Source organism: Lissotriton vulgaris, chromosome 4_1 (genome assembly GCF_964263255.1).
Source record: "Lissotriton vulgaris chromosome 4_1, aLisVul1.2, whole genome shotgun sequence".
Classification (NCBI taxonomy): Eukaryota; Metazoa; Chordata; class Amphibia; order Caudata; family Salamandridae; genus Lissotriton; species Lissotriton vulgaris.
Window position 1 is genome coordinate 320,361,084 of NC_141691.1, and position 14,958 is coordinate 320,376,041.

Genomic DNA, 14,958 nt, shown 5'->3' on the forward strand with positions numbered 1-14,958 from the left:
GCGGCAGGGCCTGCGGGGGCAAGAATTACTTGAGGTGATAGGCAGCACACTAGTATTACGCCTGAACTCCGTCAACTGGGCCAAGGCCAGGATCCCAGAATCCCCGCTTGGTGTACTGGGTTGGGTGCACACCATTGGAGCCGCATTGGATTCGCTGATAGCGATGCACACACGGGTGCCTGTGGAAGGACATTGCAAACTCCACCACCGGAACAGAAAAAGGTATTGTACAAATGATCCCCAAAGGAAGATAAAAAGCGTACTAGACTAGGGACCATTAGATTCATTGATTGCCACTACAAGTGGCCAGAGCAACAGGCAGCACCTGATCACAACACTGAGATTCCTCCCGACAGGACCAAGGGCCAATGCACCGTACCAAAGAAAACTGCCTCTTAATATGCTACAGTACTGCTTCCATTAATACCCAAATAACCACCCCCTGTTAGACTGTGAACAGTGCTTCTTTTATTGTGTGTGACAATATTAGAGTACTTTTCGTTTTATAAAAACCAAAGTACTGACTTGATAATTAACTATTACTTCTTGCTGGCTGACTGTCCCAGATGCAAAGCGCCAATGGCGGACTTTGCCCACATCACATAGACACAAAGCAAAATAGCATTGTATTGGCGAGACATCATGGAAATCTCCCTTATGACACAACTCACTATTGAACCCTCACTGCTACTGGCACTCTTGGGCTACGTACATACTATCCCCAAAACATTGCGCAGTTATGTAGCAGTCGTGCTACTTCTAGCTAAAAGGGAACTAGCCATACACTGGGGCCGTATACACCCGCCCACTAAACACACATGCATTAACAGCATGATTTACTGCGACAGTAATAGCGAGCTGTATGCTGCTTTGCAACCTCCCACATCTAGACCCCGTGACATTTGGCAGCCTCTTAGATCTTCTCTCCTCACCCAGAATCCTTCACTGATTTTTTTTTTTGTAAAACCGTTTTTATTGCAGAACCAAATCATATATATATTATACATTTCTAGGTGTCTTGCATGGTCATTATCAATCCTTAATTCTTGTTTGGGTAATTCGTATACACGGTCAATAAGCCCACAACCCTGAGGTCGGGCGGCGTCAGATTGTGAATCACCCCACACAGCAGTTCCTGAGCTTCGTCAATTCCTCATGCAAGGCTTACTGCAGTCTGCTTTTGCATTTTTCACCCCTCCTCCCCCCCTAAAACTACCCCTCCTCCCCAACTGTGGAACGCTCATAAACTCCTCCCTCCCCACTCATCCCCAATACCTACACCTTCGCCTGGTCTCGCTGTTAGTGTGTGTGTGTGAACTCTCGTATCCTTCACTGATGTGCACACACAGCAGGAGCCATTACTCCAGAAGACGAGAACTCCATAATGGGATATCACCACTATGATGAGCTATGCTCCTTCCTACCCCCCCCCCCTTGCAATTTCTGCAAGTTGTATATACCGCTGTGCAGACTATGTGTGATGCATGGATGTATTCATAATCCTTGTATTTCATATGTATGACATTGGCTTTGTAGACACGACCCCATTTACGAAATTGAAAAAGAAAGTTTAAAAAAACGATTACTTCTTGCCTGATTTCTGGTGAGTGCTGAGTCTCACCCCATACGACCTTCCTTGGACTGCTCAACTTCACTACTTTGAGATTCAGGTGCTAAAGCGGTGAACTTGGTGATCCGCTTTGAGCCTAAAAGTAAGGCTAAGTGCCTAGACGGCAGTGGTGAATGGATCTGATTGATTGCATTCTGAGCAGAGTCACCCTTGACTGCCCAGGGTATCCTGAAAAAGTTCACTCTCCATATTTTTGTAACGTTAATTTTTGGGATGAAGTACTGTATTCAAGCCCTAACTCACCCTTAGCGATGGTTTATTTATATTACTAGTATATTTATGGATAGATGATGAGATGGTTACTCTCCAAGGATTGGCCTACTGAAAGAGCAGTCTCCGAGCCTTGTTACCCAAGAGCATTGAGCTACAGCCTACCATCAGACCCCGCTGTGAGGGGTGATTAGCTGCCTTACTCGACTACATGAAGAAGCCAGAGGGGTTTACTTTGCACTGTTGATCTTCAGAAATGTCAGGCGTGTTTTTCACTAATATTTTTGCTGTCAGGTTTCTGTGGGTCTCAGAGTTTGTCTGAGGGAAATTGGAGATACTTGGAAATTATACTGACAGGGAAAGAAACAACCAGGGGCACAACCGAACATGTCTGACTTTGCAATACTAAAAATGTTTTCACAAGCTTTACTAATGCACACAGCACATGAATAAGTACATAATTCAAAGAATCAAGGTAGACATCCCTCATAGAGACAGAGAACATTTACAGCATGATCAACCTCTGTGCAAGCTTCCTCATGCACACGCGTTTACGCCATGGGCAATGACACTGTAAGCTTGCCTTCCATACAAAAGAAGTAAATGACAGGGAACAGCAAAGCACTCATCCTTGAATACACATAAGATACATACAGCAGATGGTGCAGCAGGGCAAGATTTCCACGCACATATCTGGTGTAGGACATGCATCAACTGCGTACACTCTCTTCCACACAAAGAATAAGGAAGGCATCATTTATGGACACCTCTGTAAAATTAAACATCTACTGCTGACTGTAGCCGCCATGCTTTCCTGGTCATGCTAACGGATGCGATCATCTCGGAAACGAGACCTGTTGAGACTTGGCATCCCAGGTGTGAATTTCTAAAATCACCCAAAACAATTGACATGGATGATACTTAGAAAGGTTGACCATGAGAAACTTCACAACCTCATCCCATGCAGCTGTGTGTATGAATGCAACCACGTGATCCATACGGGAAACCTCTCTGGCAGGGTACTTACCTATCTGCATCTTGCCCAGCCTCGGGAGGGGCTGGAGGGGACATCAAAGACTGGACTTGTTATTTCCACTTCAAGCGGAGACAAATGTTAAGAGTAGGCGGAGAATGTCAGAGTATAGAGCTGAGAACCAAAGCAGGAAGAACGCAAGGGAACATTTACAAGGTGGGCAGAAATATATGCCATCCTAATCATTGCCCCGTGCCTCACCAGAGTCTCATGAGCACAGTCCTGCAGAAGAGAAGCCACCGGCTGACCACACTGAGATAGGAAGAGCCAGATGCCACCAAGCTTGGCCCAGACCTGGCACCTGCGGCAAGTGCCAGCAGTGTGAGCATAAGGCACAGTAGAAGGGTAGCGGGAACAGGAGGAGACAGGTGCTTAAAGGAATAGAAAATGCCAGGCCTAGAAGAAGGGCAAAGGAGAGCCACAGAAACTGAGGTGGTGGCAGCACAGAAAATTAGAAGATATGTAATATTGAGAGCAAAATGGAACTGGACTATAATTTTAAATTTCGACGAAAAAATCTGAAATTTCATGGAAATCATTAGATCATGTTTATACCAATTGGCCTTATGCCAGGTACAGTGCCTGGTCAGCACCAGTATCAGGAAGTAGGTTCAGTGAAGCGAGTTTTCACTTCAGTACTACTTGTTTACTCCTCTACAAACACCACTGCTGCACTTTAACTGTTGATGCCCAATAAACCCAAAAACCTAATGAGAAGGCCATTCCTCGAACACCAGAACACCCAGAACACCACTGAACGAGGAGGGGAGCGGTGAGGGTGAGACTCCTAGTGACTGTAACCAAAAATGACTAGCAATATTACCAAAAGTACTTTGATAAGGATAGCCCAATTACTGAATATTTTAAAGAGCATGTGGGGCTTGCGTCAAATCCGATTCGGAACTGTGGGACGGATTTACAAGCCCCATGTGCTGCCAGTGCGTCACTTTTTGTGATGCACCGGCAGCGCATTTTTCTGCCCCATATTTACAAGGAATGAAAAAGCCACCCCTGCGTGGCTTTTCCTGTCCTTGTAAATATGGCCACTTTACATGCAGCACTTTTTGTTAAAGGGGCGTTCCATGTGTGTTGCTGTGGGTGTTCCCACGCAACACCCATGGAACCAGACACAATTCCAGATTTATAAGAAATCGTAAATCTGGAAATGCGTCTGAATGCTACGCCTCACCAGGGGAGGTGTAGAGTGGCGCAGCAAGGAGAAATGTATTAATTTCTCCTTGTTTTTTCCTCTTTCTATGCGTGCTGCATTCTGCAGCGCACACAGAATAAGGACATGACCTCTAATGATTGTTTGTGTACAGGAAGGTGTCCCTTCCCGCACCTAAACAATCATCCCCGTGACGCAGGCCTCCTTGCACCATAATGCAAGGGTGCCTGTGCCAGCGCATGGCTGCAGTTTGTGTGCCAGCACAGGGGGAAGCACAGAGATGCAACATATAGTTGTAAATATGTTGCATCCTTGTGCTTTAAAACTAACGCAACACGGCACAGCAAATCAGAGGCGCAACTAGAGGCAAATTTTGGGGGGGGGGGGCTAAGAAAAAATTTCGGGGGGGGGGGCTGAAACTTCAATCAGTAGGCAGATTGGAGCTGCAGGGCCTCCAACAAGGGGGGAAAAACAGCAACACCTAATTAACATTCAAATGGTCTTTTAAAGACCTGTTGAACGTTCGGGTGCGGCTCTGTATGTGCCCGGGATCTGTCTCATCCCGGGCTGCCACACACGACGGGGGGGGGCTGAAGCCCGGTGAGTCCAAAGGGTGTTGCGCGCCTGCAGCAAATGACTTGCTGCACAGCGCTGCGTTAGTTTATTGTAAGCCTGCCCCCAAATACATACACACATGAACGTATACCCCTGCGCCACACATACCACTTCAATAAAGCCAACATGTCTGCTTTTTAATAAATGTAGTTTAATGTACAGCTACGTGGAGAGAGGATCTACTTTGGAATGTGCTCTTGCCCGGGTGGCTTTGTATGTTTTACGGTGTATAATTTGTATAATTTGTACATGTGTTGGTCAATGAATTCATGTGTCTGTGATAGCTAGTGAACTTTGAAATAGATGGACACTTTAAAATAGATGGAAAGTGACTCAGTACGAAGTGTGACGAGTTCAAAGGAGCCCTCCAACAGAAAGTACATTTGAAAAACATATGGCCTGATATTTCATTTTTATGCAGCATTTCAGATATTTGTTAAAGCCCCAGGTTTCCAATGCAATTCTAAAAGGGTTATTAATGAAATGTTACAATAGTTCATGGCCTGCGGCACAGGCCTTGCTGTCTGCAGTGGTTTTGTGAAGATGGTCTCTCCCCACAAAACGAATATTTCGGGGAGAAAAAAATCAACCATACAGTGCGTTTTACAGCACAATTTCTCGCAGATGCCTACGAACCATTGGATTTACATGGAAGTTAAATATTCTGGGAATACAATGTGATAGGAACGTCAAATCTTATTCAGAAAGTCTACAGTATATCCCTTCACTTTTATCTTCCACTTTCTTTTAGCTCCCCATGCGGTTCCTTTTAAGTAGATTATCTGACATAATATAATTCGGATTCTACTTTGGAAAGAAAAGATTGGGAACATGAAAAATCACACATCTCCCAAACTCGGACCTTGGGTAGCAGATCTATCCCTCTGGTTAGAGAGATTTAAACAACTCAGAATTACACCAGTAGTACATCAATCATACAGATTCAGGCCGCAGCTGCAGTGTGTATAGTGCTAATGAGCTTGCAATATAGATCATGAAAAGCCTCCACATAAGTTATAAAAGAACGATCGAAGCGGCTAGTGCCCTATGTAACCAAGAAAATGGCAGTACGGATTTTTGCAGTGTAAAAAAAGGAAAAATGATATGATAACCCAAGGTTATTATCATTTTAGTTTTCCCTGTTGCGGCATCCTTGTGGGGCGGGGCTGCTCTTAGAGCAGGGGGAGGGAGGAATGGTTTGCACTCCCAATGTGAGCATGAGTGCTTTTCTGGCCCTACTGGGCCGCCCAAAACAGTCATGCGCACCTACGGTGTTCTCCATGCAGGCTGCATTTCAGCCAGCTTGAAGAACATACCCACCACTCCAGTTTGTGCCTGAGCACCGTGTCCGCTCAGACAACTCATAACGCTGCAATGCAGCAATGCGATTGGCTGTAAGGAGCCTGAGATCCCTGGTGCTTCCTCTCTCCCCCAAGAAGCCAGGAAGAGGACGTAAGACGTGTGGCAGCTGGCCAGCAGGCTGGCCGGTAGCTAAGTCATTTTTTTTATCCTATTTGACCCCCCGATCCTTCCTACCTACCCCGCCCCTCTGCTGCTAACAGGTAGCAGCCACCGCTGGAAAATGGTGCTACAAAATCAGCACTCTATGCTCCTTAAACAAAAAATTGTCACTCATGTATCATTCCTGAAGCATAGCATAAATACATTGGATTTGACTGGAAACATCCTTTACCCTGCAGTCACAAAAACAACCTGCCTTTACAACCCAGTCACTGCCCTGACTGCGAGGTTACCACGTGTTACTTTACCACGCAAGTCGTTACAATGGCTTGCTTAAGGGGGCGCTTTGTTGGACCGGTGTTGGATTTTTATTTCCAACACCTTTCTTACTGCTGCATAGACTGGAGTTGGAATAGTAATTTATACTATTCCAAAGTCCAGCACCTAAAGCAAGCCGTTGTAAAGACGTGCATAGTAAAGTAACGCATGCTAACGTCGCAGTCAGGGTAGTGCTTGCATTGTAAAGGCATGCGGGGTTCCATCATACAACTGGTTTTGACCCAATATTATAGTTTAAAATTTTTCAGTAAAAACACTAAGGCCTGATTACAACTTTAGGTGCTATTTATTTTGATACCAATGGGTATGTTACTTATCATGTGTGATAAATGGGTTTCTGTGGACTAACATGCAGATTTTGGTGTTTAATGCACCAAAATCTGCATGATGCGGTAAACACCGTATGCTTTTCCCCCGTTAAAATTTCAGAAGGTTTGACCTGCTGAAATTTAACATAGTTTGAGGTATTTAATGCATCCGATAAACATCAGGTGCAGTAAATAACACTCAACTTGTAATTCCGAACACTGCGCAAACGGGGGTTTATACAGAGGTCAGAAAATAACGAACCACTCGTAATCAGGCCCTAAGGCGGTTATTTAGAGTTTGACAGACATGGTACTCTACCATGAACTCTGGAACTAAAGAAGAGATATCGGGGACTATTAAAAAAGACGTTTTTGAGTACGTAAGAAAGTAGTACTGCTGGAGTACTATTTAAAAATACGCTCACATGCATTTGTAAATTGACCCCAAACCATCTAACAATGAAATAACATGGCAATATTCATATACGGTTAGTGTATATAGAAAGGACTGTGGCATCTTTGCACTTTTGTTAATCGGGAGTTGGAGATTTCAGGCAATTCACAAAAGTTAAGAGTACTTAAAAGAGTACCCCTGTAGAACAAATTTCCATCCTTATAAATGCTATTGTGAATCGGCCAAACATTGTACAAAAAGCAATTACTGATGGTGCCACCTCTCAGAAACGAGGATATCTATCCAAATTAGAGGCAATAAACCCACTACATAGTAGGAAGATTAGAGAAACCGGTGCCATTGGTGTTTTCCAGGATAGTATTTTCGGTTTCACTAAGTCCGGTGTTGCACGCGCTGTACACATGATCATATGATTATCTACGGTACAGATAACACGTTCTATACAAAGTTTAAGCTGCTTAAGCATTAAAAGGATAATTGTCCCATAAATCACAAATAAATGATCTGTGACCATGATGTAAATATAAATTCAACGTTGCAATACTCAGTGCATTTTGATTACCTGGTAAGATGTGCTTGTGACATCCGCTGCACCTGGGAGCGTCCTCGCGGTCGGAACATTTTGAACACAGAATCTTATTCTCCTTCATCATGAACTGCTCTGAGGCCAGAGGGTGATAACACTTGGAGCACCGGAAGCAGTCATCGTGCCAGTAGCGATTCTTGTAATGCAGTTCCTATAGGATAGAAAAATAAGGAAAATGCTACTTACCAGTATGCATCTGCTCTTGGCATGTAGAGCTGCAGATTCTTACACTGTGCATTAGATCGCCACCTGGTGTTGGGCTCGGATGATTGCATGTTGTTGTCATCTTGGAAGTGCGCATGGGCATCGGCTCCATCCTTAGATTGTTTTTCCCCATGATGGGAAATGATGGAGTTTGTAGAAAGAAAAAAGGATGTCAATGCGTGTATATCTAATTAAGATGTTGCTGCCTTGCAGATGTCTTCTAGGGGAATGTTCACTAAGAAAGTCATGGAGGCTCCTAGTTTGCAAGTGGAGTGCGCTCCAGGAGGAACTGTTAATGTGCGTTTTGCTTTGTGATAGCATATTTGTATTCTTTTAACAATCCACCTTGCAATTCCTGATTTTGAAATGGGGTTGCCTTTGTGTGGTGGAGAGAAAGCTACAAACAGTTGCTTTGTTTTACAAAAGGATTTTGTCCTATCAATGTAATGGAGAAGAGCTCTTTTTACATCTAGTGTGTGTGTAGAGCTCTTTCTGCTACAGTCTGGGTTTTGAAAAAACATTGGTAACTCTACCGATTGATTTAGATGAAAAGGAGTAATTACCTTAGGAAGGAATTTAGGATTTGTCCTTAGAACCACCTTGTTACGGTGTAATTGTAAAAATGGTTCTTGTATAGTGAAAGCTTGTATCTCACTAACTCTTCTAAGAGAGGTAATAGCAATAAGGAAATCTGTTTTCTATGTGGGAAATTGCAATTCACATTTATTTAAAGGTTCAAAAGGGGGTCCCCATGAGCCTTGTAAGCACAATGTTTAGGTTCCACACTGGAGATGGTGGTAACCTAGGAGGAATGATTCTCTTTAATCCTTCCATAAAAGCCTTGATTGCAGGTACTCTAAATAATGACATATGTTGTCTGTTTTGTAGATATGCTGCAATGGCTGCAAGATGTAAACGTATAGATGAATATGCTAGATTACATCTTTGTAAATGGAGAAGGTAACAGATGATATTTTGGATGGAAGCATCTAGAGGGTCAATTTGATTGTTAGTGCAGTAAATAGCAAATCTCTTCCATTTTGCAGCATGGCAAGCTCTAGTAGTAGGTCTTCTGGCTTCTTTAATGATATTCCTACAGTCTGGCGGTAGGATAAGGTAACCAAACTCTAAGACTTCAGGAGCCAGATCGCCAGATTCAGTTGACTTGGATCTGGATGTCTGATGTCTCCATGGTTCTGCGTTAGCATTGATGGTGTCAGAGACAGTCTTTGGTGTGGAACTAGAGAGAAATCTAGCAGTGTGGTGAACCACGGTTGGCGTGCCCATGTGGAAGCTACTAGGATCAGTTTGAGAGACTGTTGTCTGAGTTTGCGTACCACTAGTGGTATCAGTGGGGTTGGCGGAAAAGCGTACGCAAATCTGCCAGACCAGTTCATCCATATCGCATTGTCCTTAGACAACGGGTGTGGGAACCTGGCAGCGAAGGTTGGGCATTTTGCGTTTTCGTGTGTGTCAAACAGGTCCAGGTCTAGATGACCCCACTTGTGAAAGAATGAATGAAGAACTTGCAGATGTAGTTCCCATTTGTGAATCTGTTGTGTCTGTCGACTTAACAGATCGGCTATCTGATTGTGAACTCCTGGAAGGTGTTCTGCAAGCAGATATTACTTTTGTGGAATGGCCCATCTCCAAATTTTTTGTGCGAGCTGGGACAGTTGCAGGGAATGTGTGCCTCCTTGTTTCTGTATGTAGTACATGGCTGTCATGTTGTCCGTTCGGATTAAGACAGCTTTGTTTTGTATTTATACTTGGAAGGACTTTAGTGCCAGGAAAATTGCCATCAACTCTAGGTGATTGATGTGAAGCCCCTTTTGTTGAGCAGTCCATCTTCCCTGAGTTGTGTGGTGGAGCAGATGTGCTCCCCATCCTGTCAGGGATGCGTCTGTTGTCAGTACTATTTGTGGAACAGGCTCGAGGAACGGGGGCCCTCTGGACAATTTTTTGGTGTTCCACCACTGCAGAGAGCGATGTGTGTGGCTGTCCACCAACACCAGGTCTGTCAGTTGTCCTTATGCCTGATTCCACTGATGTGCTAGACATTCCTGCAATGGACGCATTTGCAGTCTTGCATATGGTACAGTAAAAATGCAAGATGCCATCATGCCTATTAGTTGCATGAACACTCTGGCTGGGAGAGAGTGTTGGTTTTGAAACCTTGAGATTAAGGTTTGAATCCTCTGTATCCTGGCTGGACTGGGATAAGCTAGAGCTTTAGTGGTGCTTATGGTAGCCCCTAGGTATTGATGTACATGAGAGGGCTGTAGATGTGACTTGGCGTGGTTTATTGTAAACCCCAAGTTGTGCAGTGTCTGAATTATGTGAGATGTGTGTTGAACACACTGGTTGAATGACTTGGCCTTTATAAGCCAATCGTCTAAGTATGGGAAGACATGGATCTGTTGTCTTCTGAGATGTGCTGCTACTACTGGTAAGCACTTTGTGAACACTCTTGGTGCTGTTGTTACCCCGAATGGAAGGACTTTGAATTGATAGTGTTGTCCGTCTAGCACAAACCTGAGATACTTCCTGTGAGAAGGATGTATGGGAATGTGAAAGTAGGCGTCTTTGAGGTCTAGTGTAGTGAGGAAATCGCCTTGTTGTAATAATGGGAGCACTTGTTGTAAAGTGATCATGTGAAAATGATCTGAGTGTATGTACAGATTGAGAGGCCTCAAATCTGGAATTGGTCTTAGTGTCCCATCCTTTTTGGGTACTAGAAAGTGGAGTGAGTAGACCCCTGTTCCTTGATGTTGCAATGGAACTAGCTCTATTGCATATTTTTGTAGCAATGAGAGAACCTCTTGTTGGAGCAGCGTTAGATGTTTTGTGGACATTGGACGCTGTCTGGGGGGTATATTTGGAGAGGTAGCTGTAAGCTCTAGGCAGTAGCCATACTGGATAATCTGTCTTACCCACCTGTCTGTTGTGATGGAGTTCCAGACAGGTAGGAACTGTGTTAATCTCCCCCCTACAGGAGTGGGATGCTGCTGGGGGAGCTGAAGGAAGTCACTGTTTAGTGGTGGAAGAGGATTGATTGTTGTTTTACCTCGACCTCTTCCCTTATTGTTTTTACCTCTGTAGCCCCTCTAAAGTATCATTTATTAGAGGATGCTTGTGTATTTGTCTTGAAGGAAGCTGAATTGACTGTTCCAGCTTGTTTGGAGCCTCCTCTGTAGAAGGATCCCTGTCATATCTTGCTAGGAGGGCCTGTGTGTTAGCAATGCGCCATGTATTACTAGCTTGGGCAGCTATTCTTTTCCCTGCAGCATTTATGATTTTGGATTCTTTATCAGGAGGTCTTGCTTCTCCTGATGTTTGTGAGTTTACCCTTTTCCTAGCATTTGAAACTACCAGGGAGTCTAAGGGTAGCTGTCCTTTAATGTAAACAGGATCCCCAGGAGCTGATCTGTACTTTTTCTCTATCCTTGGGTTTAAGATTATAGTCCGTACAGGATCTTTAAACACTTCTGGTGCATGTTTAATGACTCCTTTAATCATTGGCAGTATTTGCACAGATTTTTGGGATTGTTCAAAAGTGTGTAGTAAGAAGTCCTCTTCTGCCTCATCTAAATGCATGTTGACATTATTGTTTTTTGGAGGAGAAAGTTTAGATGGATATATATGTGGGTCAGGAATATCTGGTATATCCTGTGGGTTTGGATACTCCCAGTCTGGTGAACCTGTAGGGTAGGGAAAAGGGTCATCTGGGTCTTTCCCTCCCCCCATTCTATACTGATCATCATCAGCATCCTGAGGAGGTGTATGTTATGGAGAATGAAGAGGAGAATTTTGAGGTGAAATGTTTAAATGGAGAGCAGGAGTGGGAGATACAGGAGAAGAAGGATGCATAGGAGATGTGGCAGAGTCCTTCTTCTTGACAGGCACTGGAGGTGTAGGTTCTGTATCTGACTTCCTCTTCCTGTGTGGTGTGGTGGAAACATGTCCTGTTTCTGGGTCTATGTATATCCTCTTTTGCAGAGGATCAGATCTGAAAAGCTCTTCTTCAGAAATTGCTTTTGGCGACAATTTATTCGGCTCCAGGCCTGGTTTTTGTTTGTCTTTAGCCTTAGGAGTTGTTGTATAGTCCTGTGGCATAGTTTTCGGCACCGAAGGTATCTTTTTCGGAGTTGAAGACTGGTTTGAGGGCTTGAAGGAATCGGAAACGGGTTTAGTGGGTTTCGGCACCGAAGATTTTGGGGTGGAAGCAGGTTTCATTGGTTTCGGTGCCGTATTTTCTTTAGGAGTCGACGGCTTCTGAGTCTTTTGCGGAACCGGGACTTCTTTCGGTTTCAGTGCCGAGGGAGCTGGTCGTATCGGCACGTGCGGTTTGCCCGGTAAGGAGCTACCAGAAGGCTTTAATATTTTCTTCAGAGCCGGGCTCGATGGCGGGGCTTTAGAAGCAATGTCTCGGTCTCGACTGGGCCCCGAAGGCGGAGTTTTGACCTTAGCCTTTGGTTTAGGTGGTTGGGCTGGGGTAGGGTCAGTCGTACTCATGCGTTGACCTGATGGTATGGAGTCATCTGAGTCGTCTGCCTCAGATACGATCTGGAGATTATCTGAATCTTCCTTGGGGACACATGGACCTTCGTCGAAGATATCAACCGGGTCCGGAGCTGATCTCTGCATGTCGTGTCGACGGGCCCTCCGATCTCGAATGGTCTTCTTGGATCGAAAGGACGCACAAGCTGTGCAGTTCGACTCGTCCTGTTCCAGTGATAAACACAGGTTACACACCTCGTGATGGGAGCTGTGTGGAAATTTTGCTCCACACTCAGAGCATCTTTTGAATGGTGTCCTGTCCATAAGGTGTAGGCCTCACCGCGTGGGTCGGCCCGACGGCCCGCGTCGACGACCGGAATCGAAGTGATGAGTTGGAGTCTATGTATATTGAGGTTAAAGTTAGTTTTAGAAAGTTTTGCGTGTCGAAGTCCTCGAAAAATTGATTTTCGAACCGGAGCGGAAAAGTTGCATCCGAACCCAGTGACGGAAAAAAACAATCTATGGATGGAGCCGATGCCAATGCGTACTATCGTCCGAGGGAGGAGTCACCTATCTCGTGACTACAAAGACTTCTTCCAAGACGACAACAACATGCAATCATCCGAGCCCAACACCAGGTGGAGATCTAATGCACAGTGTAAGATCTGCAGCTCATATGCCTCGAACATAATATTCAGTATTCTCATTTCTTTTTCTTACGTTTTTAAAAAAAAACTCTTTGCAGTACATTATAAGTATGATGCTACTTCTATATCTTTAGAGCCCGCCTTAGCAGGCTCTACTGGACTTTAAAGGCTACTTCATTTGGCTTAGGCCTTTAAAAATGGAGTGGGCCTTTAATGGCAGTGCGCAGTTGAGAGTTCTTCGAGCTAGCTGCATTACCATTTTTAAAGACTTTGCTTGTTTTAAAACTTTTAATTTAGACTCTGCACTCTGCATTTTGCTCTGTATTTGGACATACAGTCACTCACCCATTTTCGCCGTGTTACAGCCTCTACCCCGGTCCACCACAGGCGTGCCCGATTGTTGTGGAGGGTAGAGCAGGTTGCTGTGCTCTTGCTTCCTGTCACTCTGAGGAGAGGAGTTAGGGGTTAGCACTCCAGCGCCAATCCACCCAGGTGCTACTTAAGACCATGCCAGTTGTCACACGCAATGGACGCGCGCAGTTGTGAGTTCTTCGCGCTAGCTGCATTATCGTTTTTAAAGACTTTGCTTGTTTTAAAACTTTAAATTTAGACTCTGCACTCTGCATTTTGCTCTGTATTTGGACATATGCTCACTCACCCGTTTTCGCTGTGGTACAGTCCCTACCCCGGTCCACCACGGGCGTGCCCGATTGTTGTGGAAGGTAGAGCAGGTTGCCGGGCTCTTGCTTCCGGTCATGCTGAGGGGAGGAGTTAGAGGTTAGCACTCTAGCGCTAATCCGCCCAGGTGCTACATGCAGCGGGTGCGCCAAAGGCAAGCCCGTCTGTGCCGGTCCGCGCCTGTTCCGCGGCCAGCACCAGCCATGCTGCCGGCTACCCCGTCGGAGCATGAATACATTGGACCAGGTTCCAGCTAATGGAAGTTAATGATAAAGGGTGTAATGCTCCGTCGCTATGTACATTTTCGGGGTATTTTAATGCCCATTTTAATTGTGCTACTTGTTCATTCTCTTTTAAACCAGGTCTTAATATTTTTTTCTGACTATTCCCCTCTCCCGCCAGACCTGTAGCTGAGCGCACGTGCCTTTCTCCAAACATCAAGGGGTGTCTGCTCAACTGTAAATCTGTACCTCGTCATTCGGGAGATATTTGGCTATCCCTCACTACTCATGCTTGGGACTTAATGTTTCTTACCGAAACATGGGTAAAAGACTCCTCAAATCCCGACCTTAATCTGGCTATCTCCCCTGAATATCGTTACGTTGGGATTAATCATACCAGTTCCAAGGTGGGCGGTGGGATCGCAGTGATCTTACGCTCGGGCTGGAAGATCTCCTTCAGGAAGCTCTCTAATATTGGCCTTTTAGGAAGTCATGTATTTTAGCACTTCTGAAGCCTTGCATTCAATTTTGGCAGGTATTCTCTTATACAGACCTCCCGGTTCCCTCCCACAATCCCTTATGGATTTCTATACTATGGCTGCTGATCTAGCGCTCAAACACCCCCACTTCACTATTTTCGGTGATTTCAACCCGCATGTGGATGACACTTCCTGTATCAAAGCAGGACTGCTCTTCGATACCATGATGGGCCTCAATTTGACCCAGCGGGTTAGTGGCCCCACTCATCTGGCTGGCCATACGCTGGATTTATTGTTCACCAATCATCCTAATTTGACTACTTCACTACCCCTCCCTCTCACTTGGTCAGACCATTTTCTTTTTCCATTAGGCTGGCTACTACCCCTCGCTCTGACATTCCAGTTAAGGCCAGGGATTTTGGCAGGAAGTGGTGCAATATTACCTGTTCATCACTGGCCCCTGC

At 45.0% G+C, this 14,958-nt stretch overlaps 1 protein-coding gene across 2 annotated transcripts in view; it reads right to left on the minus strand.

Annotated features, from left to right (window-relative positions):
- FHL1 (four and a half LIM domains 1) overlaps nt 1–14,958 on the minus strand; it is a 321,710-nt gene that overhangs the window by 20,403 nt on the left and 286,349 nt on the right. For both annotated transcript variants that reach the window (XM_086918670.1, XM_086918669.1), the window contains one exon: nt 7,742–7,916. In XM_086918670.1, the coding sequence (XP_086774796.1) occupies nt 7,742–7,916 (175 nt within the window). The remainder of the gene's footprint in view (nt 1–7,741; nt 7,917–14,958) is intronic.